The sequence below is a fragment of the Mastacembelus armatus genome, chromosome 14, assembly GCF_900324485.2.
Source record: "Mastacembelus armatus chromosome 14, fMasArm1.2, whole genome shotgun sequence".
In the NCBI taxonomy this organism is placed as follows: domain Eukaryota; kingdom Metazoa; phylum Chordata; class Actinopteri; order Synbranchiformes; family Mastacembelidae; genus Mastacembelus; species Mastacembelus armatus.
The window spans coordinates 6,477,019-6,502,749 of record NC_046646.1 but is presented as its reverse complement, the minus strand read 5'-3'; the positions used below and the strand labels follow the sequence as shown (position 1 = coordinate 6,502,749).

The window sequence follows — 25,731 nt, the reverse complement described above, 5'->3', positions numbered from 1 at the left end:
CCAGATTTGCTAGTACGGAAAACAGCATCACTGCCTATAGCCAAAATGTATTAGATATTCTTCGCATCTGTATTTGTTGTCTTAGCAGCACTAAAGAGGCATAACAGCAGGAATTCAGATGGTGAAAAACATACTTATTTACTTTTCTCACTCATCTGTGAGAGATCATTTATAACTAGTCATTATTGTAACTATCAGTCATGAAGATGAACTAAATAATAAGGAAAACAGAGTGCTATAAAATCATGTGAAGGGTAAAAAAATTAATGGCTTTCCTGATAGTACAGAAACAAATGACTGAACAAAGGCCAATATGTTGTCATTTAATTTGACAGTTTAAAGCGTCTTATCAGCACTGCAAGTCACAAATATCTTTGTAATAAACACTAAAGGGGCACAATTTCCCTCTGGTGGTGTGAGATCCAACTCAATCTCCTCCTCTGATCAGCATGATAAGTTTGCTATAAAAACCCCACAAGTTCCTTAAAGGGATGCTGCATTCACCACCTGAACTCCTCAGCTACAAATACTGCCATTGTGGATTTTGGATGTTTAAGGCTTTTAAATAAAACACAAAAAGAAATAGAGGCCCGGCTTTCTTTGAATAAGCAGAGGCACCCCTGCTGTGCTCTGACACTGCAGCAATTTCTCTGTTTTTGAACACATTATCAGAGTATATCACCAGGTCATGTCCGGTTATTGTGTTGAAATTTGGTAGTTGCTACGATGCTACTTGCCTGAAACACTTGAACCTGATTTAAAAACAACTTTTTCATCCTCTCTCTGCCACTGTCCCTCTTTAGCCCTCCCCCTCAAAGCTTCACCGACAGCAGCTTTGCCCTTCAGGAGAGCCAAAGAAGGAAGTAGGACAAGAGGAGGAGCAGCGTGTGTGCAGGGAGGCCTGCACAGAGGCTGCATGTGGCGAGGAGGACAACGAGGAAAACCACTGAGATCCTGCAGACAGCGAGGAGGGAGTGTGTTTGAACAATGTGAATGCAGAGCTGGCAGGTGACAGATACTACGTGGAGAAAGACAGATGGCAGAGGAAGATAGAGCAAGAGTGACTGACGTGTCCCTCATATGAGCAGCCACATCCTAATGCAACCTAATCCCCTCTATCAGCCTCTTACCTATCTCTCCCACACCAGCACCATGTCACAAAATGGAAGACTGCTTTTCCAAGATACGCTCTGTATTTCAGTTTGGCCAGACCAAGCCTCACGCAGCGGAGTCCTTGGTCACCACTGTTGCTGTTCTGTCACTCACACAGCTCATGCTGATGTTTCCTTACAAGAGCAGCATGTCCTTTACTGCGTGCTGATTATTGATTCATGGGGCTGTAGCTAACAATTAGTTAAATTCATGTGCAGCTAATTGATTAATTATTTGTTTTAATTGTCAGAAAACAGTAAAAATGTCACAATTCCCCATAAGGCAAAGTTACATCTGAAATGTAGTCCTGTCTTTCCAAACAGTCCACAAAACAGAAATATTGTATTTACAGTGAGCTGAAGCAGACACAAGCAGCACATCCTCCCATCTGAGAAGCTGGAAACAACAAAAGGCATTTTTTCCTCTAACTCAAGCAATTAATTAATTCTCAAAACTGTGGTTGATTCATTTTCTGTCAGTCAACTAATGACTGTTTCAGTCCTGTTTAGAGATATCTAGTGTCACAGTCACGTCGTCACTTTACTGTCCCTATGGAAAACTGCTGTACAAAATGAAATGTAATCTTTTTCTCTCCTGTAAAATTCAAATACAACATATTTTGCTGATTTATTAGTTTTAATATTTGCTGGGCGTTCATACAACCTTTATATGCAGAGGACACAGCAATGGACTTGGATTAACCTGACTGTGATTATTTAATATGGGATTTACATGTTTATGGTTTTATCAGGAGCCCAATTACGCTGTAGGGCTGCAACTATCAATTCTTAAATTATCAACCAAATCTGCAGAATTGATAAATGTCAGAAAACAGTGAAAAAATGTCTGTGACGATAAAGGTGACATCTTCAAATGTCTTGTTTTGTCCTAACCCTATCCCAGAGACGTTTATGATCATCAGGAAATGTTTGACACTCAGGCTTAAAAATCATGCAACAATTATTCGATTATCAAAACAGTCTCCCTTGATCAACTGATTAATTAATCATATAATTGTTGCAGGCCTATCAGTAAAGATCTGCTTCTTTCAAACACTCAAATTATCCACCACTTGTCAAAATCCAACAATGCCTCTATGCACAGTCTCGTGCATCAGGTAATACTGACTTTTGAGACCTGACACTCCAGCCTGCAGCTCTGGATGACACAATGTTCAGAAAATGACACCAAGAAAAACCGCAAACTTTCTTAATCATACCCAGAAGAACAACATCAGCAAAATAATGCGCCTGCATCATTAAAAGGAGATATTCACTTAATAATAGCCTAAAGTTCCGCTTGATGCCCAAATAACTGGTTACAGAACAATGTCCCGGTGTTCAGTGTTAACCTTTGGTTAACTACACCCATGTCACCAAAGCTCACTGTAGTTCCTGCTGTTTTCACCGCAGACATTCAGACACGGCTGGTGATGGAGAGCCTGTGCTGTGCTGTGTAAGCTGCTTACATCTCACTTAACGGGAAAATGGCAACAGTGTTAGAAGAGACGCTGATGGAAAATGTCCCACAGCTGGAGCACAGAGGGAAATAAACCGCTGGACACCGAGCAGTTATGAAACACCTGCAAAGCGAGCACAGGCTGCCCGGCGACAACACCGTCTCCCTAAGGTGCCCTCTCCCTCTCCCGCACACTGAGCACGGATCCATGAAGCTAACGCAAACTCCGCCTTAATACGGACAACACGGTATTTCTGAAGCAGGAAGGGGAGAGGAGCTTGTTTTGATGTCCGCTATTATCCAACTTGATCTGCGCCTCTTGGAAAACTCTTACCTTTTCTCTCGCCTCGCTGCTCTCGGTCTTTCTGATCTCGCTGGGTGTTTTCACGATGTGGGACCCGTGTCGGTGCTGGTCCCGATGTTGAGCCGTGTCTTCAGTCCCTCCTCGTCGGTGCTCGCTGGCCCCGCTGCCTCCGCTCGGCTTGTGGTGCTGAAGTGGACAGCGCACCGAGGATCTCTGGGAACAAAAACCCCACACACCGAGCTCCTGCGGCCCCGCCCGCAACGCAGCGCCCTCTGTCGGTCCGGAGGAGCTTCCGCGGCACCGAGAAACATGGAGTCAAGCGTCCCCTAGTGCGGTGTCTGTCTCAGCGTTTCTGTATCCTGAGCATGGGCATCTGCACTCTACTATATGTGCCACTCATACTCCCTAAAAGGCTGCTTTCACCAAAGTGACATGAGAAAAGCACAGGAATATATATTAAAAGATTAACAGAGTCCTGTTAGTGTGCAAAACTGCATAAATGTCAGATTGAGATCTCTAATCAAGGGTCTATCCATTTACATTCTCACATTCGCAGAACCTACAATTTTGCTAACTATATACTATAAATTTAACTATTTCATTTCACCCTGAACCCTATAGGACACCTATAATGAGTCTTGGTAGTCTGCGCTCTCCACATTTAGACCCACTAAGCATAATATTCTTCAAATAACCCTGGTCAACTATCCATTACCACTTGTTTTTCCCTAATAGTCCTTACTGCATGTGGTAACCTATACAGCTTAAGAGAGATGTGAGTTGAAACAGGACATGTAGAGGTCAGTGAGTGAGGACATTAATATATTGTGTATAGAAAAGATAACTTAAAATATCAAAGGAGCTGAGAATAAATGCAGTTGTCAACTGAAGTTACCACTAGTTTCTACAGAAAGTTTACTCATTTATTGGTAACCACCAAACTCGTGATTTTTGCCAAAAAATAAAATAATAATAATAAATTGGGGGAAAAATATTACAAGTGTATAATACGACTATTAACCCCCTAAGAATAAAGCATATATAACATATAGGTCCTTTTTGGATTTTTGGGTGTGCTGGAATATATTCTTTTTGCAGGCGGTGAGTTTTATTGAGATGGGATTTTGCATTATTAACAGTCTCAGAGCAGAATGTCGAGTCTTTTTTTAATAATTTCACAGGTCCTCTTTTGACTTGTGCCTGTGTCTCCTGCTGGGCCCCATCCATGTTTCCACTGAGTCTATTCGTCTCGGTCACATTGGGTCCCGAGTGGCAGGCTGTACAGAGTGATCCAGGGCAGCAGCGAGGTCACCCTGGGTGACAGCGAGGGTGGCCTGCTCTGGCAGCAGGCTGGGGTCTGTCAGGATGGCTGTGGTGGTACTCAGGAGACGGAGTGAACTCAGAACCACTGACGGAACAGATACACAAATACAGATTGCAGCCACTGAAAACACATTAAATGTTAGTAATACTGCCAAACTGTGGATAGTTGCTGTATAAATATGAGTTTTAGATCTAATGTAGGAATCAGCTATACTGGACTCACTGGGCCTTAGAGCAGGCAGGGAGCAGTGCTGGTCCAGCCAGGACAGAGTGGACCGACACAGGTCCTCCACACTGGCCGTGGACACCATTCCATTATAGGACTCAAACAGCGGCTCAATGATGATACTGAACTGACATCGAATTGAGGAAATTAGTCCAACTCTTTCTTTTGTTTTGTTTCCTTGAACTTTGATTTGTTATTATATATTATTTCAAGGGAACAAAACCAACGCCTTAATTCATCTTTTGATATTTTCCCGATTGTCTATGGCCCTGGTGCCATTGTTTCCTACGAGTCTTTAGAAAACAAAACATATATTTCTACATAAAAAAATGCAATTTCTTATAACTCCCAATGACTTTAGTTGTTATAAATGAATAGTGGATTTGTTGCAGACTACTGTGGATGGATACATATTTGGTGTGTTAGCAAATACAGCAGGAGAGTGTATGCAATTAACAAATAAAACAATAAAGTGCAATGTTGTGGCTCCCTGATGTGTTGTAATACTTACTGCACAATTGGAGCTCTATGGTATAAGATATACATAGTTACACACACTTTACTTGTTACTGGATTCAATCCATTGTTGGTTTTGTTCTTTTCATGCAATTTTTTGACAAATACGAAACAGTCAAATGGTTGTTGGTGAACAGCTGGACAGATGGTACAAAATATCAGAAAATACTTGAAGGAAGAAAACATCTGATTGGAAAACCGATGTTATTAAATTATAATGTCGCCATAACTGATAAGGAAAAAAGAGAGGAGAGTAAACATCCTGAAGGTGTTTTTGTGCAACCTAAAAATATGCTAAAATAATCAATCTTGTCTGTCTTATTTTATATGCATGTTGTAGTAATGGATTAGGTGATCATTAAGGAAAGAGTTATGGATTAACTGTACATTATATTTTGTATGAACACACATTTTATAAGTCTGATTATACTAAGAAGCCTCTCATGAATAATACAAGACATGATTTCGCCCTCCTTTATTTTAAAAACAGTCTCTTGTATATCTGTCCAGATTGACACAAATTGGCTTGTTTTGAGTAAAAGAAAAGGGTTTTGTGAATAAAATCTAATTTACATTCGTCTGAAGTGATGCTGCCGTACTGTACGGAAAAATAGGAACCTCACACAGGAACATATACATTTAGTCCGCAACAGTTATATTCTGGTCATGTTTTATGACTAAGTAAGAATCTAAGTTCTTTCTGCGACAGTGCAATATTATAAGGATACGATCCAGAACTTCCAGTTTTGCAGAGTTTGTGCCTGGACGTACTCTCTGAACTTCTGCCTCATGTGGTCAAAGCGCTGCCGTGTGATGGGCACACCGGTGGCTGGTAGCTGCTGCTGGCACGCACTGGATGGACAGATATACTGCGTCAACAAAGCTGTGCAGTGCATCTTCATATCACCAGGTAAGAACTGGTGTCTGATGTCAATTTCAGGTGCCCAAATGTATTATGCTGCAGCCACTGTCACTCTATGTAGCCATTCCTACTACTCATACTGACCACTAATAGATTTCTTCCAAATGCATTTTCCCATGTAACTGATGGGAGAGTTTATCCTTCTCAATTAAATCTGTGTCACCCTGACAAAGAGCTGAACCAAAATATCATTCTGGTCATGGTGGAAATGTGCACACATGCCTACAATACTTAGAAGGTAAAAAGTCTGTGATAAAAGTCTCACTTGATGGCAGAGTTGAGTAGTTGGATCTCCTGTCTGAGTCTCTGTGCCTCCTCATGTAGCTGAGCTCTCTCCTGCTGCATCTTACTGATGTACTCAGCTGTCTTCTGCAGTGTGGTAGCTTTACTAATCTGTACCAGCAGAGAGAAGAATAAAGTCATACACAACACTTGTTCAGAAATACTCAACAGTGCAGTGCTTGCGATCCTAATAAGATGTTTCTTTATTTACATGTCACATTTGCAGAGTACTCCTGTTAGACTATGCATCAGTTGAACTGCACCTTGGTGATGTTCTCCGCCTCCACCTTTCAGCAGAGCTCTCACTAATGCAGCTGTACATCTCTTTATATTACCTTTATGCTCGGCTGAGAGCTGAGTGTTGTCACAAGGTTATGTAAAGTGTCAAATCCCAGTTTGATGTTGAAACGTCTCTTCTGTTCTGCGGAGATGTGAGTTATCCTCCTGGTCTGGGTTTGCTGCAGAAACATGTACATCAATCTGAAACTGTCATTTTCCATTATTTTCTGGACTATTTGAAAACAGAGCAATGTGTACATTAAGTAAGAGCTTGTCCTACCTGACTTGATTCTAGCTTTCCATGTCCCAAAAAGCCTGTGTGTGGAGACTCGGGGTTGGAGGTTTTGTCTGAAAGGTTTGGTGGTGATGTCTGCCCTGGATGCCCTGGAACATTGACTAAAATAAACAAAGATAATATCTATCCCTTATATATACCTGTCCCTGTGTACTAATCAATTATCTACATTATAAACTCACCTTTAATACTTATAATCACCTATAATCTAATTTAAATTATATCTGTATAATATATCACATGGCTGTGGACGATGGCAAACACAGATTTGAAATTAAAGTTAAAGTTGACTGATTGGTTGTCAACCTGTGCAGGGTGTACCTGAGGAGTAGATTATAGATGGAGAATTGATGGTAAAGAAAATAGTACAAAGATTTTTATTTTATTTAACAAATATAGTTAACTGCATAAAGTATAAAGTTTTTTATCTCTTTTTACAAGCAAATTTTTATTATTTAAAGTTGCAATGTGTAAAATGTGAAAGATTTAGTGGCATGTAGTAGTGACATTGCAGAATGCTGCCTTCTGAGCACCCTTTACACTCCATCCCCCATTTCCAGGCACAAGGGAGGGTATGATGTTGAACACAAAACACGATTCCCTGTTTAGAGCCAGTGTTTGGTTTGTCCATTGTGGGCTACTGTAGAAACATGGTGGTGCAACATGGAAGGAGATCTCTATGTAAATTTAAAGGCTCATTCTAAGGTTAAGAAAATGAAACAGTATTTTCTGGTGATTACACACCAATGACAACATGTGCTATATTCCATTTCTGCTAATAGATCACTCTAAATATTACACACTGAACCTTTAATCTCAAAATGCATTGTTCAAATGAGAAGAGCGGCCTTATAGTAATAAAATGTCTGTTTATCACGTTTATGTGAGAGGCTATAAATGAATCCACTCTGAAATGATCTGTAGCAAGACCAGAGTGCATTTGGAAAAAGCAAGAGGTATTTTAATTGGCTTACCAGTTAAGCTGCTTCTATCCATGCTGTAGAGCTGGACAGGAGATAATTTCTCAGTCTTGGGAATGAGGAGGGTTGTGCTGGTGAGTGTGGAACCATGGCTAAGTGGGGCAGATGTTGCTCTGGAGGTGCTGGTGCATGGTCTACTGTGACTCAGGGTGGCGCTCTGGCTGTGCAGAGGTGTCAAAACTGGGATCCCTGCAGGCCAGCCAGCTTCCCGCTGTAGCTGTGATGAAGCTGTTCCAATGTGTGCGCTGGCGCTTGACTGCAAAACAACAACACGCCCCTTCACTTCACAAAATCACTCAGCTTTGGTGTTTCACAGAACCATACAGATAGGGTTCAGCTAGTCACACATGCACAATGATGCATGACAACTTCATATATAAACATGAACCATTTATGTTCGCTGGTCAACAAATCCAGAGGAATAACAAAGAATCAAACAATTTTCATGAGTTATTTGGCTACAGTAATGAAGCGTGATAATGATTATCTTAACCTCCTGAGACCATGTGTACTGTCCCTATACTGGGAGATTACAGTAACAAAATGATGAACCAATGACAAAGCTTTAAGAAGTATTGCATTATTGGTAATTTTGTTGGTGCACAGCCTTGTTCAGGCACTAAAATGAAGTTTTATACTTTGTTACACACAGGTAGCTATATTATAAAAACAATACTTAGATTTTATATATTTTAGTCACACTACTGACAAATGGGTGAAATTAAAATTCGTACAACATAAAAGCTCAGGTCTAAGTAGGTTGAAACAATGTACGTTATGCTTTAAATTACAAGCAGAGTGCATCAGTTGCATTATTCCCAGTAATTACAAAACCAACAACATTGAAAGAATTGAAACAGATTTCTTGAGAATTAAGGAGTGGCAGTTCTGTGTCAACCAGTCACAGAGTAAGATCATTTGGAAATGGGTGGTATTATTAAACTCTGTTTTTCAGGTATGGTTTCCGGTTTGTGTTATTTTCTATTTTTTTTAAGCATCTCATCATCATGGTTTATTAAAATGTTGTGATGTATTAAAGTTAGAAATAAATAAGTAAATATGTTTTTTATACCTTACCTTTAGCATACACACAAGTATCAATCTTCTCATCTAACTCTCAGCAGGAAAGCAAATAAGGATATTTCTCAAAAGGTCAAACTATTCCTTTAAGTGAGTCAGTTACCTCTACACCTGCCAAAGTAGGTTACAGTGTCAATGGTTGTGACCGTTTGGGCCCTGTCCAAAAGTAATGAACCCTATAAGCACCTCTTAAAGCTGACTAATTATTACATTATAAGGGCTGGACTATTTCTTGGCAGGGTTGGAAGGGTGCAGTAAATTTGGCAGTGAGTGTGTAACAGTTAAAAAAATGAAAAGCCCAAATGTCAGATGTCATTTAGTGGTTTGGCTAGCCTAACTATCTGTAACTCCATATCTACAGTACAGACATCAGAATGGTTTTAATCTGCTTTTCCTGAAACACCAAACTATTCCTTCATATTCCTCGATAATCAGTTATTTGTTGTTGTGATGCTGCTACAAGTGCCAAATCAGTTACTGTAAAAAACAACTGTGTTGCTCAAGAACAGGCTTACTGAGGAGCTGGGAGACGATGGCCTCTGACCTTTGGCTGTCACTAAGGTAGTATCAAACCCCAGCGATGGCTTCCCTGAAAGCACAAAATCCAGAAGATATTTTTCTGACAGAAGCAATAATCCCTCTATGTTTTTGTGATTAATGACCAATGGTGAAGAAAGAATGAGGAAGAGAACTGACTCACGTTCTCGGGCGCTGGAAGAGAGCAGTTTAGCCAGGCAGCTGGTGGGTGCAGGGGATGTGCCAGATGACGCTATAGAGGGTCCAACTGTCCTCACTCCTCCTGTCTTTTGCTTGTGCTTTCCTGTGAGCCCTGTGACTGCCACCTGCTCTGGGACTGAGAAGCAGTGGGCCACAGTGACAGAAGGCAAGGCCGCCTGGACCGGGTCAGACACAGCAGCCGGGAAACTGAGAGAGTGGCAGGGAGTCTGGGGAAATGTGTCCCGTGGGTGAGGGTAGCTGTGAGCCTGGGGCACAGAGCTCTGTGCCCCCACGGTGGAGGCCGTGTGAGTGATGACAGTGGAGGTCACACTTGTTGTCGTGTAGTAACCAAACTTGTGGCATGGCTCGGGGTACGGATATGGCACACTTGCAGAGGCTGGCTGCTCGATGCTGGTGGTAAACGCTACAGAAACAGGCGGATCAGGATATGACTGATGTCCATATGGCATGGTTGCTGATATGATACTGGATGGGGGGTATTGACTGCAGTCCTGGCCTGGCCTGGGCTGGTCTGGCTGGGTACTGGATGAGGAGGGCTGAGGCAAACTGTCACATGACAGACTGGGCTGGAAAAGAAAGATTCAGTCTGTCAGTTAGAATATTTCTGTAGCAGCACATCTCACAAGCAGGAGGAGCCATTAACAGCTGCTGTACCTGAGGCAGCTGGGTGTCGAGAAGAAGCTGAGGAGTCGTTCCCACGGGAGAGGGAACTGGCGCAAATGATGTGCTGGAGGAGCTCTCAAAATAACCACAGTCAGAAAAACCAGCCTGCTCAGTGGGGTGACAGCGGTAATTCATAAAAATATCTGAAAAGAACACACTCATGATGTTATTCAAACTGTCAGTCACAAATAAACTCTTGAGCTCTGACACAGCTGGAATGACAGAAACTGCTTAGCAAAATGACTCAAAGTTTGAAGATCATTCTTTTTGCTTATTTATTATTATTCCTTATAGAGCATATCTACACAGCTTTAGTAAGGCACAGTAGAGCCCTGTCTTGCAGAAATACCTGTTTGTGACGAAAGATTTAGTTCATACTTTCACCACAAACATTACATGTCTTTACTGGTCATTTAACTAAACACCAGCTTCAGCAAACTTCAGCATAATAAAGGTGGCACAGTTGTCTACTCTGCACAGCTGAATTCTAGTAGAGATACAATGAAAAACAAAACAGCTGCAATTGAACATGGGAACCACTCAGAGTGTTTACTTTATATCTACCAGGTCACATAACCTGACTTTGGCAAACTGCCATCTATGATTAAAAAACAGCTGATGTTATTCAAACCAAAAAATGAGCAGACAAATATTAACTCACTTCAGTTAATGAGACACTGAACTCAGAGTCCAGCACAATCTAAGAATTGGAAACACAGCTCTGAAAATACATACCAGTTTCTGTGCTTTCATCTCAGTCAAGACAGACTACTGGGATAACATGCTGCTTCACACAAGTGATCTGGATTTCAGTTTAAGAGGAACACTGAAGAAAACTCTGCATAAATGCAATTCATGGCAGTGTCACTCTGACTGACACACGCTTTCCCCCCCAGACCTTGTGACCAAAAGAGATGTGTCCTGAAGCCACACACATACACACACACACACACACACACCATCAACAGCATCAGGCAGCAGGTTGACTTGCAGCCAGGCGATTGCTTCACTGGGAATAGCACAAAGACCAGAACAGCCATTGTGCCCTGGAGCAAGGATCTAAACTCCAACCTGCCTCCTCTCTCCTGCATGAAGCTCTTTTGCTGTGGTCGTCTTTCTGCAGGTTATCTTTATTGTCATTTAACTTGGTTTAAAGAATAAATGGCTCATTTGATTTTCACTGCACTGTTTGAGTGGGTAAAAAGAAATCAGAATTCTACCCATTTATAAAAATACATTTTTTTTCTGCATTGAACCCAGATACCATACAGATACCATAGATAACACTGTTATTAAATATGTAACTACGCTGGATAAAGATGAACAGCTGTCATTTGATGGATAAGAAGCAAAATCTATTGGAAATGTTATTCTTCTGCTGTTCTATGACATTTAGTGAAGACTCCAGTGAAAGACAGACAGATATTGTATACCTGGTATATCCATGAAATCATCCAGGTTAGGCTGCAGGGGAGTCAGGTCTGGCTGGATTATATCAGCATTGCTGGTGTATGCTGAGGAGGAAACAAATGAAATATTACACATAGGAGTGAGGAAGAAATGTGAGTTCATCTATAATCATGTCATTCATTTGTAATTCTTTCTTTCATAATTGGGAATCGTCTTCATTTCTAGAGTGGTTTCCTTTTGTTGACATGTCGGCAGAAAACTGTGGCAGCAGCAGAAAACCCTAAATATATTTTTTATAATATTAAAGGAACTGTTAAACAGTTTGGTAAATAATTTGCTTTATTGCTCAGAGTTAAATGGTCTGCTCTCATCTGTTTGTTCAACATACAGCAGAAAGAGAAAATGCCTTTTGGAATTCACTGTTTTTTTTACATTAATTGATCATATAATGTTACTGTCTTTTAAATCACAGATAAGAGTAAACAAGGCCTGTGCACTGACTGGGCTGCTCTGAAAGGTGGATTTTCTTTGTATGAAGTCATTATGCAATAGATTGACTTCACTGTTTAGCATCATTGTCCTGCTGCATCACCCAACTTCCTGGGCTGCTTCTTCTTCTTCTTTGTGGAGTTTGGAGATTGGTGCTGGCAGGTTTTATTACCTTAACACTGAGCCACGCAAGCTGCCCCGTTTCCAGTCTTTATGAGAGTGGTATCTTCTCATCAAACTCTTGGCAAGAAAGCAAATAAGGGCATTCCCCAAATGTCAATAACTTTGATAGTCAATCAAGCAACAAGCAAACTTACAGCAAAGGAGAAAACCACAGGTTTTATTTGAGTGTTTCAATCAGATTTGACTTATGTAATTGCAACATAAGCAGAGCCTCAGCTGTCTTCTGATGTCAAATCCTGACTGGTGCATGGGAATTAGTGTAATTGTCATCATGTTTTACCAGTCGATCCTTCTTGATTCGAAAGAAGACAGAAAAAAATTCAGAACTGGTCAACTTTATCAGAAAGTTTCATCTTCCAGTGTGAGCGCATTATCCATCCATTATCTATCCCTGCCTATTCCTAACCAGGGTCACAGGGATCAGCTGGAGCCTATCCCAGCTCTCTTTGGGTGAAAGACAGGGGTACACCCTGGACAGGTCAGCAGTCCATCACAGGGCCACATGGAGACAAACAACCTCACACACTCACACTCACTCCTATGGGCAATTTAGAGTCACCAATCAACCTGACATACATGTTTTTGGACTGTGGGAGGAAACCAGAGTACCTGGAGAAAACCCACGCTAACCACTCATCCACTGTGCTGCCTGTAACATTATATGTTGTATATAAATGTTTACGCTTGTCAAGCTGCTGTTGCCACTAGCTGTTCATCCTTACACTGAATCTTTCTCCTCACATACAGACCCCTAATGTTCAAGCTCCTTCATACCTTAAAGACCTCATAGTACCATATTATCCCAATAGACCACTTCGCTCTCAGAGTGCAGGTCTACCTGTGGTTCCCAGAGTTTCCAAAAGCAGAATGGGAGGCAGAGCCTTTAGTTATCAAGCTCCTCTCCTGTGGAACCAGCTCCCAGTCTGGGTTCAGGAGGCAGACACTCTCTGTACTTTTAAGGTTAGACTTAAAACCTTCCTCTTTGACAAAGCGTATAGTTATGCTGCTATAGGCCTAGGCTGCCTGAGGACCATCGGTGCACTGAGCTCCCCTATCCTAACCCTCCCTTCCATTCCCCTCTCCTCCTCTCCTCCCCCCTCACATGTATATTCCACCATTGAATGTTACTAACCTTGTGCTCTCTCTCTCTCTCTCTCCCTCTCTCTCTGTTCTCTCTCTGTACCTTCTGCAGGTGTCCCTGGTCCTGGTGCTGTATATCCCTGATGTGCAGTTACTGGTCCCACCAACCTGCAGTGTCTATTTGTTGTTTACTGTTGCTGTTCTTTTCTCTCTGCTCTATCCACTCACCCCAACCGGTCGAGGCAGATGGCCGCCCAAACTGAGTTTTTTTTTTTTTTTTTTTTTTGGTTCTATACAAATAATTTGAATTGAATTGAATTGAATCAATCATTTAATGCATTGTTTGAGACTGATTTCAGACCAGTCACATCTGGAAGTTATTAAGTTATTAAATTTCAAACTGTGGACTACTCACTGTTGTGTCGGTCACCAGCCCATGGACATGGCTTTTGTGTCATAGTGAAGAGAGTGTCAGAGATGTCAGACAGAAGGCAGTCCAGGTCAAACATGTGGGCCTCCACCGGTGCAGGCTCAGGTTCCTGGTACATCTGACTGGACCATTTCTCAAGCTTGGCCTGACAGATCTGACCCTGGAACACAGCAGCCAGAGATCCCAACACACACAACTTCTGTTACATGTCAATCACTGAGCTATCCAACAGGGGGCTCCCTACAAACAGAACTGAAAAGGCCTGAATGCTAAGTGCTGCATTGACAGTGTCTGATTCTAACCACACGCACATTTCCAGCACTTGGTGCTCTGTGCACAATGTGAAAAGGCTAATGGATAGACTGAGACAAGCATGTTAAGTCCAAAAAGCTACATAATATGCTAAGATACAGTATTTCTTGCTCAATAAACTGTTAGTCATTACTAAAATAAACAAAATGAAAATGTCAAACAAATTACATCCACTTAGACAAAAACAAGAATACACACATATAGCAGTTGCACTCCCTCCATTATTATTGCCACCCAGAAAGACATAATCTCAATATAAGTTTTCCAAGTGCCCATCCAAAACTCACAGAAAACAAAGCTTCAGGTCTGGTCTTTCCCTGATGTCTGAGACGTTTCTTCTTCACCCTGAATTTCTTGTCTTCATCCTTCCTTTCTAAATCCGAGGCCACATTTATAGGGAAGCCCAGATTAAGCCGGAAGCTGTTTTGATTACGTCGAAACACACGACATCCCCTCTTATAATTTATTTACCTGTTGATTTGTTTTGTTATTTTCTTTCAGGGAGAATATAAGTGAGTGCAAGCACAAATGATGTAGGATTGTTGTGTGTGTATGCATGTGTGTGTTTGTGCATGTCTGTGTGCAACTATTGATGAAAAAGCACTTTTGACATATTGTTCAAAAACACTAGCCCCTCACAGGTTATCATTATGGTTGCTTTGTTCCTTTCTTTATTTTGACATCTCACCATTTCAATAAGAGCAGCAGCCTTTTGTCCCTGACCTAATTCTGGCAGTCACATTTGCGTGCAGGCAAACAGTAGGACCTGAGCAGAGCCCCCTGACAACACAAGCGGCTGTTGCTTTGGTAAAGAAAAAAAAAAAAGAAAAAATATATAATAAATATAATTATATAAAAATATAATATATGTTTATTATATTAGAAATATATATACATATATATAATGCGGCTGGATAGCCACATAAGGTCACTTACTTCAGTGCAGGGAGATCAAGGGTCGGGGGTTCGAATCCTGACCAGGACATCACCAGTGTGGGCCCTTAGGCAAGGTCCTTAACGCTACTAGCCTACCTCATTACGAATGAGCGATAGAAATACAAGCGTCATACCGGCTCGGACGTCGTCCGGGTCAACAAGGTCCGTGTCAAGTGCTAGGGGACCAGGGCAGCCTGATGAGAAATGGTCTACTGGAACACGACACTCATGGACTCAAGTCATCAAATACCCCGCTGGCATAATAAGCTGGCCGAAGGAGGACATAGAAGCCACCGATATCAAGACAAGGAAGCTCCTCACAATGTATGGGGGACTTCACCACAAATCCAGCATCCTGATACTGTACACTAAGAAGAAGGAAGGAGGCCGAGAACTGGTGAGCGTCAGAGCCACCATCCGAGATGAAACAGCAAAGATCCATGAGTACATCAGGAAGATGGCCCAAAGCGATGGAATAGAATATCTCAGGCAACAGAAGCCCGATGCAGAGGAAGAGGAGCAAGAACTATCATGGCAGGACAAACCACTGCACGGTATGTTCCACCGACAGATACAAGAAGTGGCTGATATCAAAAAGTCCTACCAGTGGCTGGAAAGGGTTGGACTGAAAGCCAGCACAGAGGCACTAATCGTAGCAGCACAAGAACAGGCCCTGAGCACAAGATCGATAGAGGCTGGGGTCTACCACACCAGGCAGGACCCCAGGTGCAGGATGTGCAAAGATGCCCCTGAGACAATCCAGCCTATAACAGCAGGTTGTAAGATGCTAGCAGGCAGGGCATACATGGAACGTCATAACCAAGTGGCCGGCATAGTGTACAGGAACATCTGTGCCGAGTATGGGCTGGAGGTCACAAGGTCAAAATGGGACACACCTCCAAAGGTGAGGGAGAATGACCAAGCTAAGATCCTGTGGGACTTCCAGATAAAGACTGACAAACTGGGAGAGTGGCTCCAACAGATCCCAGGAACAACATCAGAGCTCTCAGTTCAGAAGAGCACACAAACTAATTATTAATTATTACTAATTATTAATTATTTCAGATTAGAAAAATTGAACATTATACTGGAAGAATTAATGCAACAGCTTTTCTGCAATTACAAATACATTAAGATTTTACGAGTGTAGCTGTATAATTAAATATATACTACATAAGTTGTGGTGACCTTGTGGTTCTGCTTGTTGAAATGTCAATAGTATTCATCCTCTGGGGAACATGAATGTTTGTTCAGTATATGTCGGACAGTGGTAGCCTATCTGTAGAGCTGTGTTGCTAGCATCGCTAAACACCAGTAGCATTATTCCATCATCACAATATAGACTTCTCATAGGTTGTACAGTCCACTGGCCCTGTTGAAGTACACCTTCCCTGCATCCCAAGTATTTATTCATGACTTGATTGAGTTGCCTGGTAGGACTTCTATTTTTCTCTCAAATGACTGAGTGACTTTGAATATGAGGACTGACAGCGTATTATGTAATATGAATTTGTGAATCGGTTTTGAAATGTACTGCCTGGTGAAAGTTCATAAAACAACTTCTCTCTACAAATCAGACTGTTAAAGATTTCATGAGAATTGGGCTAAGGCTAAATTATATTGTCAATTAAATTTGGCTTTGGTAGGAGACTGGACACTGTGACAATAAGTATAATTTATTTTACTGAGGTGTTTTTACCAGCCACTGTGGGTAATCTGTTCATAGAAAGGTAAGATAACACATTGGGAATGTGGAGTATAAAAACCTGGCTTATTGATCTTTGAACTGTCAACTACTTGCTGGTATGAGACCTTTGAAGTGCCATACAATTCAGGAACAATTTGAGATACAGTCAGTCAGATACAGTATTATCATTGCTGTGGTCTTTTGGCCTGTAGGTTTCCGGTGACACAGAAAATCAGAATAAAAATGGGGGATTGATGATGACAAAGGCAACAGAGAGTCTAGTGCGACGGTTGTGACATGTTACATTCTCGTGTGAATACTACAATGAATGAGGTGCTTCCCCAGGGCCCCTGCTTCTCTTTGCCTTTCTCCTACATCTGCTCTTTTCCTCCTGATCTTTTGTTTGTTTCTGCCACTGTAACGTCACTGCCACACTCGCTGCTGCTCAACTTTTATAAAACGCTGTTGGAAGTAGGTCAGATTTGATTAAATGACATTAAATTCTGGAGCTATTTCCCTTGAATAAAGATGAAGCCCGAAGGAGTGTTCTGCTGGCAATCAATATGTGCCAGTAGCCTACAAATGTGAGCGAATGACGCAAGTTGTTTTGCACGTTTTTATTGCCTTTTCATCCATTCTGCTCCTCTCTAGTTCTAAGGGGGAGGGTAAATCCACACGCTAAGAATAGCTACTGTATGTGGAGGACTTTGATGATTGTAAGTTCAGCTCCAAACTGCATTCAAAAGTCACCAAAACACACGCTCATGGTAATACCACCTACAGTGACCAACATTATAACATTTGTCTTGGTCATACCTCTTGTAGCATTGAGAGAATGTCATCCTTCTTTTTCTGAAGCTACAAAGGAAAAAAAGAGAAACTGTGTAGGGTTCATTTGGGCACAAACTGGTCAAACAGTTGCACTAGCAGTAGTATATTTATCATGTTACTGTATTAGTGTAGGATTTTAACATGCTAATATTTCCACTGAACACAAAGTACAGCTGAAGACCTGATGGCATTAGATTTACAAGGACAACACTGGAAATCACCTCAGTGATTTGCAGTTCATCATGTGGGGAACATAAGTGTCTGTACCAGATTTAATGGAAATCCTTCCAGTTAAAGAGACATTACAGTCAAGTACACCTATGCCAACCTTATGGAGGAAAAAACAGGATGACCAAAGTCATTAGAATATGACATCTGGAAATCATGAATGTTTTTGTGCTCATCTATTAGAAATATTAGGTAAAAGACATGAAAACCTCTGTGCAGCTGGTTTATTTGAAAAGTCAGGGAATCTCCAAAGTCAGTAGTATTTTCTCTGCTGCTAATATGGTTCAATGTATTGAAGACAGGAAAATCTGAATTCTGCAGAATATGACTTCTTACCCTCTTCTTATAATAAATCCTCCATTTGTGATACTCCCTGATCACCACCTCAATCCTTTGCTTCCAGTAGCTGCCCTCTAAGACAATCGCCTGTTGACATGAAGCGAAATACAAAGCCTGAGACTTTCTGTACGACGTTAACTGCACATATCCAACCTTATCACGCCACAGCAACAGGGACAGTGCTGTTACTATGTAGGCAAGAAAAACCCCAGCTTTTACAGTACTTCATTGAACCAGGGTGATTAAAAATATGTTTGCCTATAACAGAAATCACTCACTTCAGGTTTTCGATGTGCATCAGCCTCAAAGTCCTCTAGTGGGGTGACAAACCCACACACTGGGTTCTTCCTCTTCTCCACATCTAAACAGAGCAGTTACAACACCATCAACACTTTGTAGCTGTTACGCATAGAATAAAATCTATAGTATATCATTTACCATGTAATTGGCACATTCCTTGTATATATTGGTAACTCAGTGTGTGGTCATTTAGTTTTTGCTGTTTTTCTTTTCTTTTTTTTTTTGACTCACACTGAATGAACCAGGCTCTCCAGATCGCATTGTTCAGACGGATCTTATCCCTCCACAGCAGCCGCAGACCCTTAAAAGACTTCCACTTTGGCGAGACAATCTTACTACTGCAAAACAAAGAGCAGTTATCATTGTGGAGTTTCTTTTGTCAAACACTAAAAACATATGATGTGATTATTAAAAACTGGCGATGTTCAATGCACTGCTTTTCTCTCCTTTGTTAAAAAACAATGGACTAGAGACAGACATGCAGAAATGACTGGATACGCTTCAGAACAAAATCCCCTCTCCCATTCCACTGTTAGAAACCTGTCCTGATTCCTTGATTAATAGTGCCCAACCAGCTTGTCCACCAGTGCATTGCTGGGCTGTTTTCCCATTTCTCGCATGTTATTCCAGTGTCTCACAGCCTGCTGAGTGCTGAGATGAGGACGTCTAATGTGAGGTGCTCAGGGAGTTGCTAGGAAGCCAGGGGGACTCACCTCTGCATGTCACGCAACAAAACAGCAGAGAACATAAGACTAAAAAAAAAAAAAAAAACTATTAGGAGAACTAATGGACACCAGTGTGGTTACAGACAAATGGTGGTTTGCACAAATGTCTTCCATCTGCTCCACATATACAGTAGAGGTGAAGCACATAGATCAATTCTGAAAAAACTTCAAATGCAGCATTTTAAAACCAGAATTGAAGTTTGTCATGTCCTTGATGGAAAAGTGGAAGAGAAATATCAGCACATTGCACAACTGTCATCAAGTTAGGAAAAAAAAAAAAAAATCCAAACTGGCACAAAGTGACTAATAGAAAAACATCTTCTCTGGGCCAAAGGTTGGTGGCAGCTCTTTAGAACAAGTTGTAAACGCAGCACTGATATATTCTCTTTTTAAACAGAAAGACATTCCTGTGAGAGCAGGTGCTTTCTTTCCAAGGTTTGCTCCTGATATGACAACTCTTCTTGGCATAAAACTAAAACAAAGTTACAATAGTAGAAGAATATTGCAGAATAAAACTGAAATGCAAATTGACGCACACGTATTTCAGTTCACAATGTAGATAATCACAGCCTAAGGCTAACCTTAAAAAAGAATAAACCAGGAACATCTCAGGATTGTCTCTCCTTTGCCTCAGTTACACTCTAATCTTTTCAGTGCTGCCAAATAGGTTCAAAGTCCACTTTTCAGTGAAGTTTTTCTTAGCTGTTGCACAAGAGACTGCAAAAATCGCTCTTCCACCACATACAACCAGACCTGAACTTTAAAGTGGCAGTTTCTGATGATAAACTGATGCTTTGTGGCTCTTAAAAAAACACATGTAAACTCTGTGCACTGCTTGGAGAAAGGAAATTAGTTCACAAGGCTATTTGCAGATGTGAGCACCATGCTCCCAGCTTATTTTCAACTCTATATTTACAAATGCAAGGGGCAAAAAGAGTGACTGGGGTGGAAACCTGCAAATTTAGCAGCAGCTGAGCAGGACAGAGGCGTCAGCCCTGTATAGACAGCAGAGACCCACCTGTAGGCCAGGGACATGCACTCAAACAGGCGGGTCAGAGTGGGGTCTATGCTCAGGCTGCCGGAGCTGAGCGGGCCGTACCGGTACGTCTGGCACCACGTCCTGTTCACCGTGTCGAAGTCGTACCTCAGGGACCCGCCGCTTTTCCTCCGGCGCGACGCCGCGTCGCTGTGGGGCGACGACACCATGAAGTGTCCGCTGTGGATTACCTGGGTGCCGCCAAAGGCGACGGCGGACGGCCCGGTGCCAGTCATCCGAGCGGGCTCCAGCTCCGGCTCAGAGTCCGAGTCTGAGGAGTCCTGTAGCCGGTTCTGTCTGGCTGAACAGACTCTCCCTTTGCCGGCCATGGCGCCTTCTCAATACGGGCTAATCCGCCAAAAGGTGAACTTTCTCAACTGACCCCCTGCTCTTCTTCAGATATGCCAACAGGTCTGCTTCATCCACTTGGCCCCAGCAGTGAGGCCCCTCATCTGTCCACTGACAGACAGCGGGCTCCCTCAGCACACCTCTGGCTGTGCGCACGGTTGTGCAAGAGCATATGGTAATTATTAATAGACCAACCCTAATAACAAAAACAAACCCCAAATAATTATAATACTAATAGGCTACTACTACTATGGCTTAATAACAATGACTGTTCATGAGCAGTTTACAGACTGTGATACTATATTTCCATTCTGTGCTACTTTATACACCACGTACTGTGTTACCAGTTATTCTGCAACCTAAATCTCCTCTAATCAAATGTGATACATTGTTCTAAGCTATTTCACAGGATAGAAATATTCCAATGAGATATATATATATATATATATATACACACACGCGCACACTATTTTGCAAAGGCACTTCATATGCTTATATTTACTTCATATGCTATTCTGTGCACATTTTATATACTTTGTAAACAAATTAATGGGAACGTGTGTTTTTAGGTTTTCATCAACTTTTAACATGAAAGTAAATATTTAGGAAAAACAGTGTAATGGCATTAGGTCATTTGATATATGGGACTATATCAAAATCAAACTTATCTATGAACATGTTGAAATATTCTGCAATTATCAGATGTAACCAGAAACCTAAACACACCTTGTGACACCTTCAAATAAGGAAAATAGCTATAATGATGTGTTTCTGTAATTTGGTAGGTCCTAATACAAAAAAAAAACAAAAGGTTGTATGAAACTGCTTTATTGGACATAGACCAATCATTCTCCGAACACACGCATATCTGCTGTCAATTTATTTATGGTTAACTCAATATTAGTCAACATGAACTTCCCTGCCAAGCCAACTAAAAGAAACACAGCAGGATCACTAGGCTCTTAAACCAGATGTTGTTGCATTCATTTAACTGAGGACTGACTATAAACTGCTGGGTGTTTCTATTTTGCTGTAACATGTTGAAATTCTTAACATTCACGACTGGACCATATAAAACCACTGGGGCTAAGACAGGAACTTTAAATATTTATTTTAATCATGTTTTCTGCACATTATCATGGTCTGCGTTATCTGTAGCCTCGGTGTATTTAAACTGTGTTATTAAATTACAGAAAGATGAAGTGACATTTTAACAAAGAACAGTCTTTGTCTCACAACTGCAGGCAACAGGACTCACTATCATCAGTCTCTTTATGTGTCAATCATTCAGGGCTGCAACATTTGCTTTAGTCTTACCTCCAACATCATATCCCCAACTTTAGCATCACTGAAGACAACCAAAGGTTAATCTATTTCTAATCTTAGTTACATTTGACAAAGCCTTGGAGGTCTTCCAAGAACTTGATGTACTCCTGATGTTCAATAGTGGTGCTCAGCTCCGTCAGTTCATCAGCAAAGGTGTTGTCGACCCCGCGGTCAGCCAGGAAATCCATCAGGTGATCATACAGGGCCTGGGACACAACACAGCCATCAGGTATAACCACTCGGACACAGCTATCCTCAACCTCATTAACTGTGCAAGAAATTCCTATTTGTTCACATCTTACCCAGTCCAGAGAGTCTGTGTTGAGTGTGTAGCTGGTCTCCTTCCACTCTGAATCCCCCTCAGGCTGGAAACTGACCTCACGGATGGCAAAGATGTCACTCTCCTCTTCTCCGTCACCATGACTCATCTACAAAACCCAAACTCAACTTGACAACTTTACAGATTCAAAAGGCTGGGAGATTTATTTACAAGTTCACAAATCTCCCAAACCACAGCTTGTTTACTGCACAAAATCCTGTCCTGTGACAAAGACCTTCATCCTAAATCCATCCTGAAAAAAAACTTTTAAAGATGAACCTCTACTAACAGCAGGAAACAGCAAGAAACACTGGAGATATTTGGGTTAGAGTAAGTCACCATTCAGGAGTTTCTGATGGCAAGTTAAACCTAAACCTTTCCAAGGTAATATGAAGTGTAGAACCTGCAGAACCTGTCAATGTACAATATATATCTTAAATCTTTTAGCCATATGATCAACAGGAAGTTGATTAATGTTGAGCACACTGAAACAAAAAGCATTAATTACATAGGGAAAACATGTTGCTCCCTTAGAGAACATATTACAACAGACAGGAGGACTATTAAGAGAAATGATGTTACAAACCTTGTTGCAAGATATTTTAATGGACTTAAACATAATCTATCAGCATTATTCTTTCAAGCAGAGAAGCAATTATGTCTGTGATAAGAGGAGGTAATGTGTATCATTTAAGAAAAAAAAGAGATGAGCAGTATGGATCTCACTTAGAAATGTATCTCTAGGGGACATGAATGAGATTTTCAATTAATAAGTTTCTTTAGTGACCAAAATGTATTATACAGTGGTTTTTATTATACAAATTATGTTTCCCCCCTTTTTAAAATCATATTCTATTCTATGATGTATTTTCTCTTCTTTGTTAGCTCTGCTCTTTACATTTTGGGGTTTTCTGTGCTTGGTGACACCTGTCTGGTTTGGTTAGGGCCTCCAAGAATTTCTATTTAGGGGCAGTCGTGGCCTAATGGATAGGGAGTCGGACTTGTAACCTGAAAATGCAGGTTCGAGTCTCAGGTTCGGTGGGGAAATTGTCGGTGGCACGTAGTGAATAGCCCCGACCACCTTCAATACCACGACTGAGGTGAGACCCTTGAGCAAGGCACCGGACCCCCAACTGCTCCCTGGGCGCCGCAGCATTGCCCCGGGTGTGTGTGCACAGTGTGTGTGTGTGTACTTGGGATTGGGATTAGGATTGGGTTAAAAGCACAAAGTATGGGTACTTTCACTTAATCTAGTACCAAAGGCCACATGCCCTCTTGCATGTGAGCACCTTCTGGGTTAATATGTCTGATTAAACACGAATGGTTGCTTTGACAGTTAATTTGTTTTGCACATTACTTAAGTCTTTTTTGCAGCATATTCCACACTGACCCTGATGATGGCCACAAGCTGAAACGCCTAGGTTGACTAACAAAGCTGGTCTTAACTCAGCTATTGTTGCTCAAGTTTTTAAACTTTACTATGAGAGATTAGTGAGGCACAGAGCAGCGGGCAATACTGTACATCTGAATGCAGTCAATGCTCACCTCGTCTTCAGGAAAATGGCAGTCAAACACCAGGGAATGTTTTGCAGCCTGTTTTGTTATTTCAACAACAAAGTTGGGTGTTGACACAATTTCTGGCTGTAAAGAGAAAACAGAACTGCAATTACTGAGATGTTAGTGCATCACATTTTCCATTTTTCCATTAGCTTTTAATGCATTTTAATGTTTGCATTTTACCATACATCACTGACTTAGGCAATCAAGCGACGGACAAGTTTGTTGTAACTCACCTCATCTTCTGCTGACTTCTGCTGTCCTTGTTCTATCTCTTCCTCAAAGTTAGGAGGAATGCTGTTATTGACGTTGAATGTAACTGTGATTCTGTAAACAGAAGACACATAATTGACACACAATAATCCAACTCTGTACCATGTAGACTACAATCACTGGACCTCTGTGCTATCACAGGGAGCGCCAGTCTTACTTTTCTCCGGCAACATTTCTTGTGAGCTTGGCCTCAGTGCCGTTCATCTCCAGTTCCCAGCCTCCAGACATCTTGGGAAGAGTCTTGTTTTTCTGGATCTTCTTTTCTTCTTTGATCTCATCAGACAAGAAGCTTCCAAATGCCTTGTCACCTGTTTTGAAGATATAACAACATCTGTCAAATGGAAAATTGAATCTTTCTTAGCCTGCAAATTTAAATCAGCTTTTAGATTTAGGTTCAACCTACTGGGTTCCTGCAGAAAGCATACAGAGTAGTACCTCTCCATCTCCAGCTGCCATGTTTACAGTATTACTTTACACTACACTACATGTATTTTCATGCTTTTTCAGTGTATTGACTGTGAAAGTTTACTTTCATGCAGCATATATTGCTCAGGTATGATAACAATTCCACTCTAGCAGCATTAATTCACACCTTTTCAGTGAGTCTTGCCTGTAAGCTTAATGCCCACCAGCGTTGAGACACTACCACAGTGCAGCTTTTAAAAGAATTACCTTAATTCATTTTTGTAGTGGAAAAGAAACAAATATTGTCATACCCACAGACTGGTCTTTCAAAATGAAAATGACTCTGCATATAAAACTGTTTCATTAGTTATATTTGTCCCTGTGACCCTAATTAGGAATAAGCAGATAGAGATAATGGCTGGATGGAAGTTATAGGGCTTCAGTCTCTTCAAACTAAACCTCACTCACCTTCAGTGTGCAGTTCTCCACAGCCACACGACATCGATGGGTTCAACACTTTTGAGCGAAACAGTGTTTGCCTGCATGTCGACGAGGCTCCGTTGTTACTGAGCATCCACAGAGACCGGGTGAAGGGCCGAGTTGTCGCCGAACTTGGAGAGCACAGTGTCGGGCAACTGAGCGGCAGAGCTCGGGCTGTGGTCGTGGTGGCTGAAGAAATGCGGACAGCGGCTCCCACCGCGCGGACTACTGACTTCAGCATGGCTACTCTGGAGTATCGAGACGTCTAGAACAGAATAAATAAGCTTAACACCTCACGACACCTAGCTAGCTGCTCCTGGAGGATGACAGAAAACACGTGTGGAAGGACACATTGACCTCCCGTAACTATGACCTCTGCACCGGAAACAATACTTTAAGAGCGAAGAAATCAGACAGAATCGTGTACTTTTAAAATCTTCAAGCACGGGATTACATGTTTATATTATATGGACAACTACTGTAATCTAATAAGGCGAAATACGTTTTTAATTACAAAAATGTTTGATTTCCAATAGACCCAATAGCGCCTCTTGTGGCTCGACAAAGCCACACAAATCCAGAGCAGAATTTTGACCTCAGGTAGGACTGAAAGGTTTATATCGCACATGATGCTGTTTTGCACAAATAACTGTAATTTTCTTTAGAAGCCAATTATGGCCCAATATTCAGCTGATCAAGTATGATATCAAAACCTGAACCTACTAGGCCACTCACACTGAGGACTCACTATAAGAAAAGTATCTTGTATCAGCAGTGAAACTTTTGACATGAACATTACTTGTATATTCACAATTAGGG

At 41.5% G+C, this 25,731-nt stretch overlaps 3 protein-coding genes across 8 annotated transcripts in view; all 3 read right to left on the bottom strand.

Annotated features, from left to right (window-relative positions):
* srrm3 (serine/arginine repetitive matrix 3) overlaps positions 1–3,062 on the bottom strand; it is a 65,083-nt gene extending 62,021 nt beyond the window's left edge. Inside the window, exon 1 of the mRNA XM_026328753.1 lies at positions 2,945–3,062. The gene's annotated coding sequence lies outside the window, so the exon portion shown is untranslated. The remainder of the gene's footprint in view (positions 1–2,944) is intronic.
* A 750-nt stretch (positions 3,063–3,812) lies between these two features.
* Positions 3,813–20,697, bottom strand: mlxipl (MLX interacting protein like). 6 transcript variants are annotated; one of them, XM_026328983.2, is made up of 17 exons: positions 20,187–20,697; positions 18,582–18,781; positions 18,422–18,504; positions 18,141–18,230; positions 17,562–17,603; positions 13,796–13,970; positions 11,652–11,732; positions 10,210–10,361; positions 9,518–10,121; positions 9,333–9,406; positions 7,732–7,993; positions 6,743–6,858; positions 6,519–6,641; positions 6,167–6,294; positions 5,708–5,831; positions 4,461–4,590; positions 3,813–4,322 (listed from the first exon to the last, which is right to left on the bottom strand). In XM_026328983.2, exons 1-17 carry the CDS (start codon positions 20,531–20,533, stop codon positions 4,168–4,170), a joined length of 2,886 nt encoding a protein of 961 aa, XP_026184768.1. In that variant the 5' UTR covers positions 20,534–20,697; the 3' UTR covers positions 3,813–4,167. The 6 variants fall into 6 exon arrangements, 5 of the variants coding, with proteins under 5 accessions (XP_026184768.1, XP_026184769.1, XP_026184771.1 ...); XM_026328984.2 differs by having other exon boundaries at positions 6,743–6,846; XM_026328986.2 differs by having other exon boundaries at positions 18,675–18,781.
* Positions 20,698–21,557: 860 nt separating this feature from the next.
* c1qbp (complement component 1, q subcomponent binding protein) lies at positions 21,558–25,153 on the bottom strand. The gene is made up of 6 exons (XM_026329403.1): positions 24,901–25,153; positions 24,185–24,335; positions 23,991–24,081; positions 23,743–23,838; positions 22,181–22,306; positions 21,558–22,084 (listed from the first exon to the last, which is right to left on the bottom strand). The coding sequence occupies exons 1-6, from the start codon at positions 25,151–25,153 to the stop codon at positions 21,935–21,937; spliced, it is 867 nt and encodes a 288-aa protein (XP_026185188.1). The 3' UTR covers positions 21,558–21,934.
* Between the last annotated feature and the right edge of the window lie 578 nt (positions 25,154–25,731).

Coding starts and splice junctions, on each gene's coding strand:
- c1qbp (XM_026329403.1), bottom strand. CDS start 25,153: ATGCTGAAGTCAGTAGTCCGCGCGGTGGGAGCCGCTGTCCGCATTTCT. Junction 24,082..24,184: donor AGAAATGTTGCCGGAGAAAA/GTAAGACTGGCG, acceptor TTCTGTTTACAG/AATCACAGTTACATTCAACG. Junction 23,839..23,990: donor AGAAGTCAGCAGAAGATGAG/GTGAGTTACAAC, acceptor TTCTCTTTACAG/CCAGAAATTGTGTCAACACC.
- mlxipl (XM_026328983.2), bottom strand. CDS start 20,533: ATGGCCGGCAAAGGGAGAGTCTGTTCAGCCAGACAGAACCGGCTACAG. Junction 13,971..17,561: donor TTCTCTCAATGCTACAAGAG/GTATGACCAAGA, acceptor GCTGTGTTCCAG/GGTCAGATCTGTCAGGCCAA. Junction 6,859..7,731: donor GGATAGAAGCAGCTTAACTG/GTAAGCCAATTA, acceptor TGTTTATTTTAG/TCAATGTTCCAGGGCATCCA.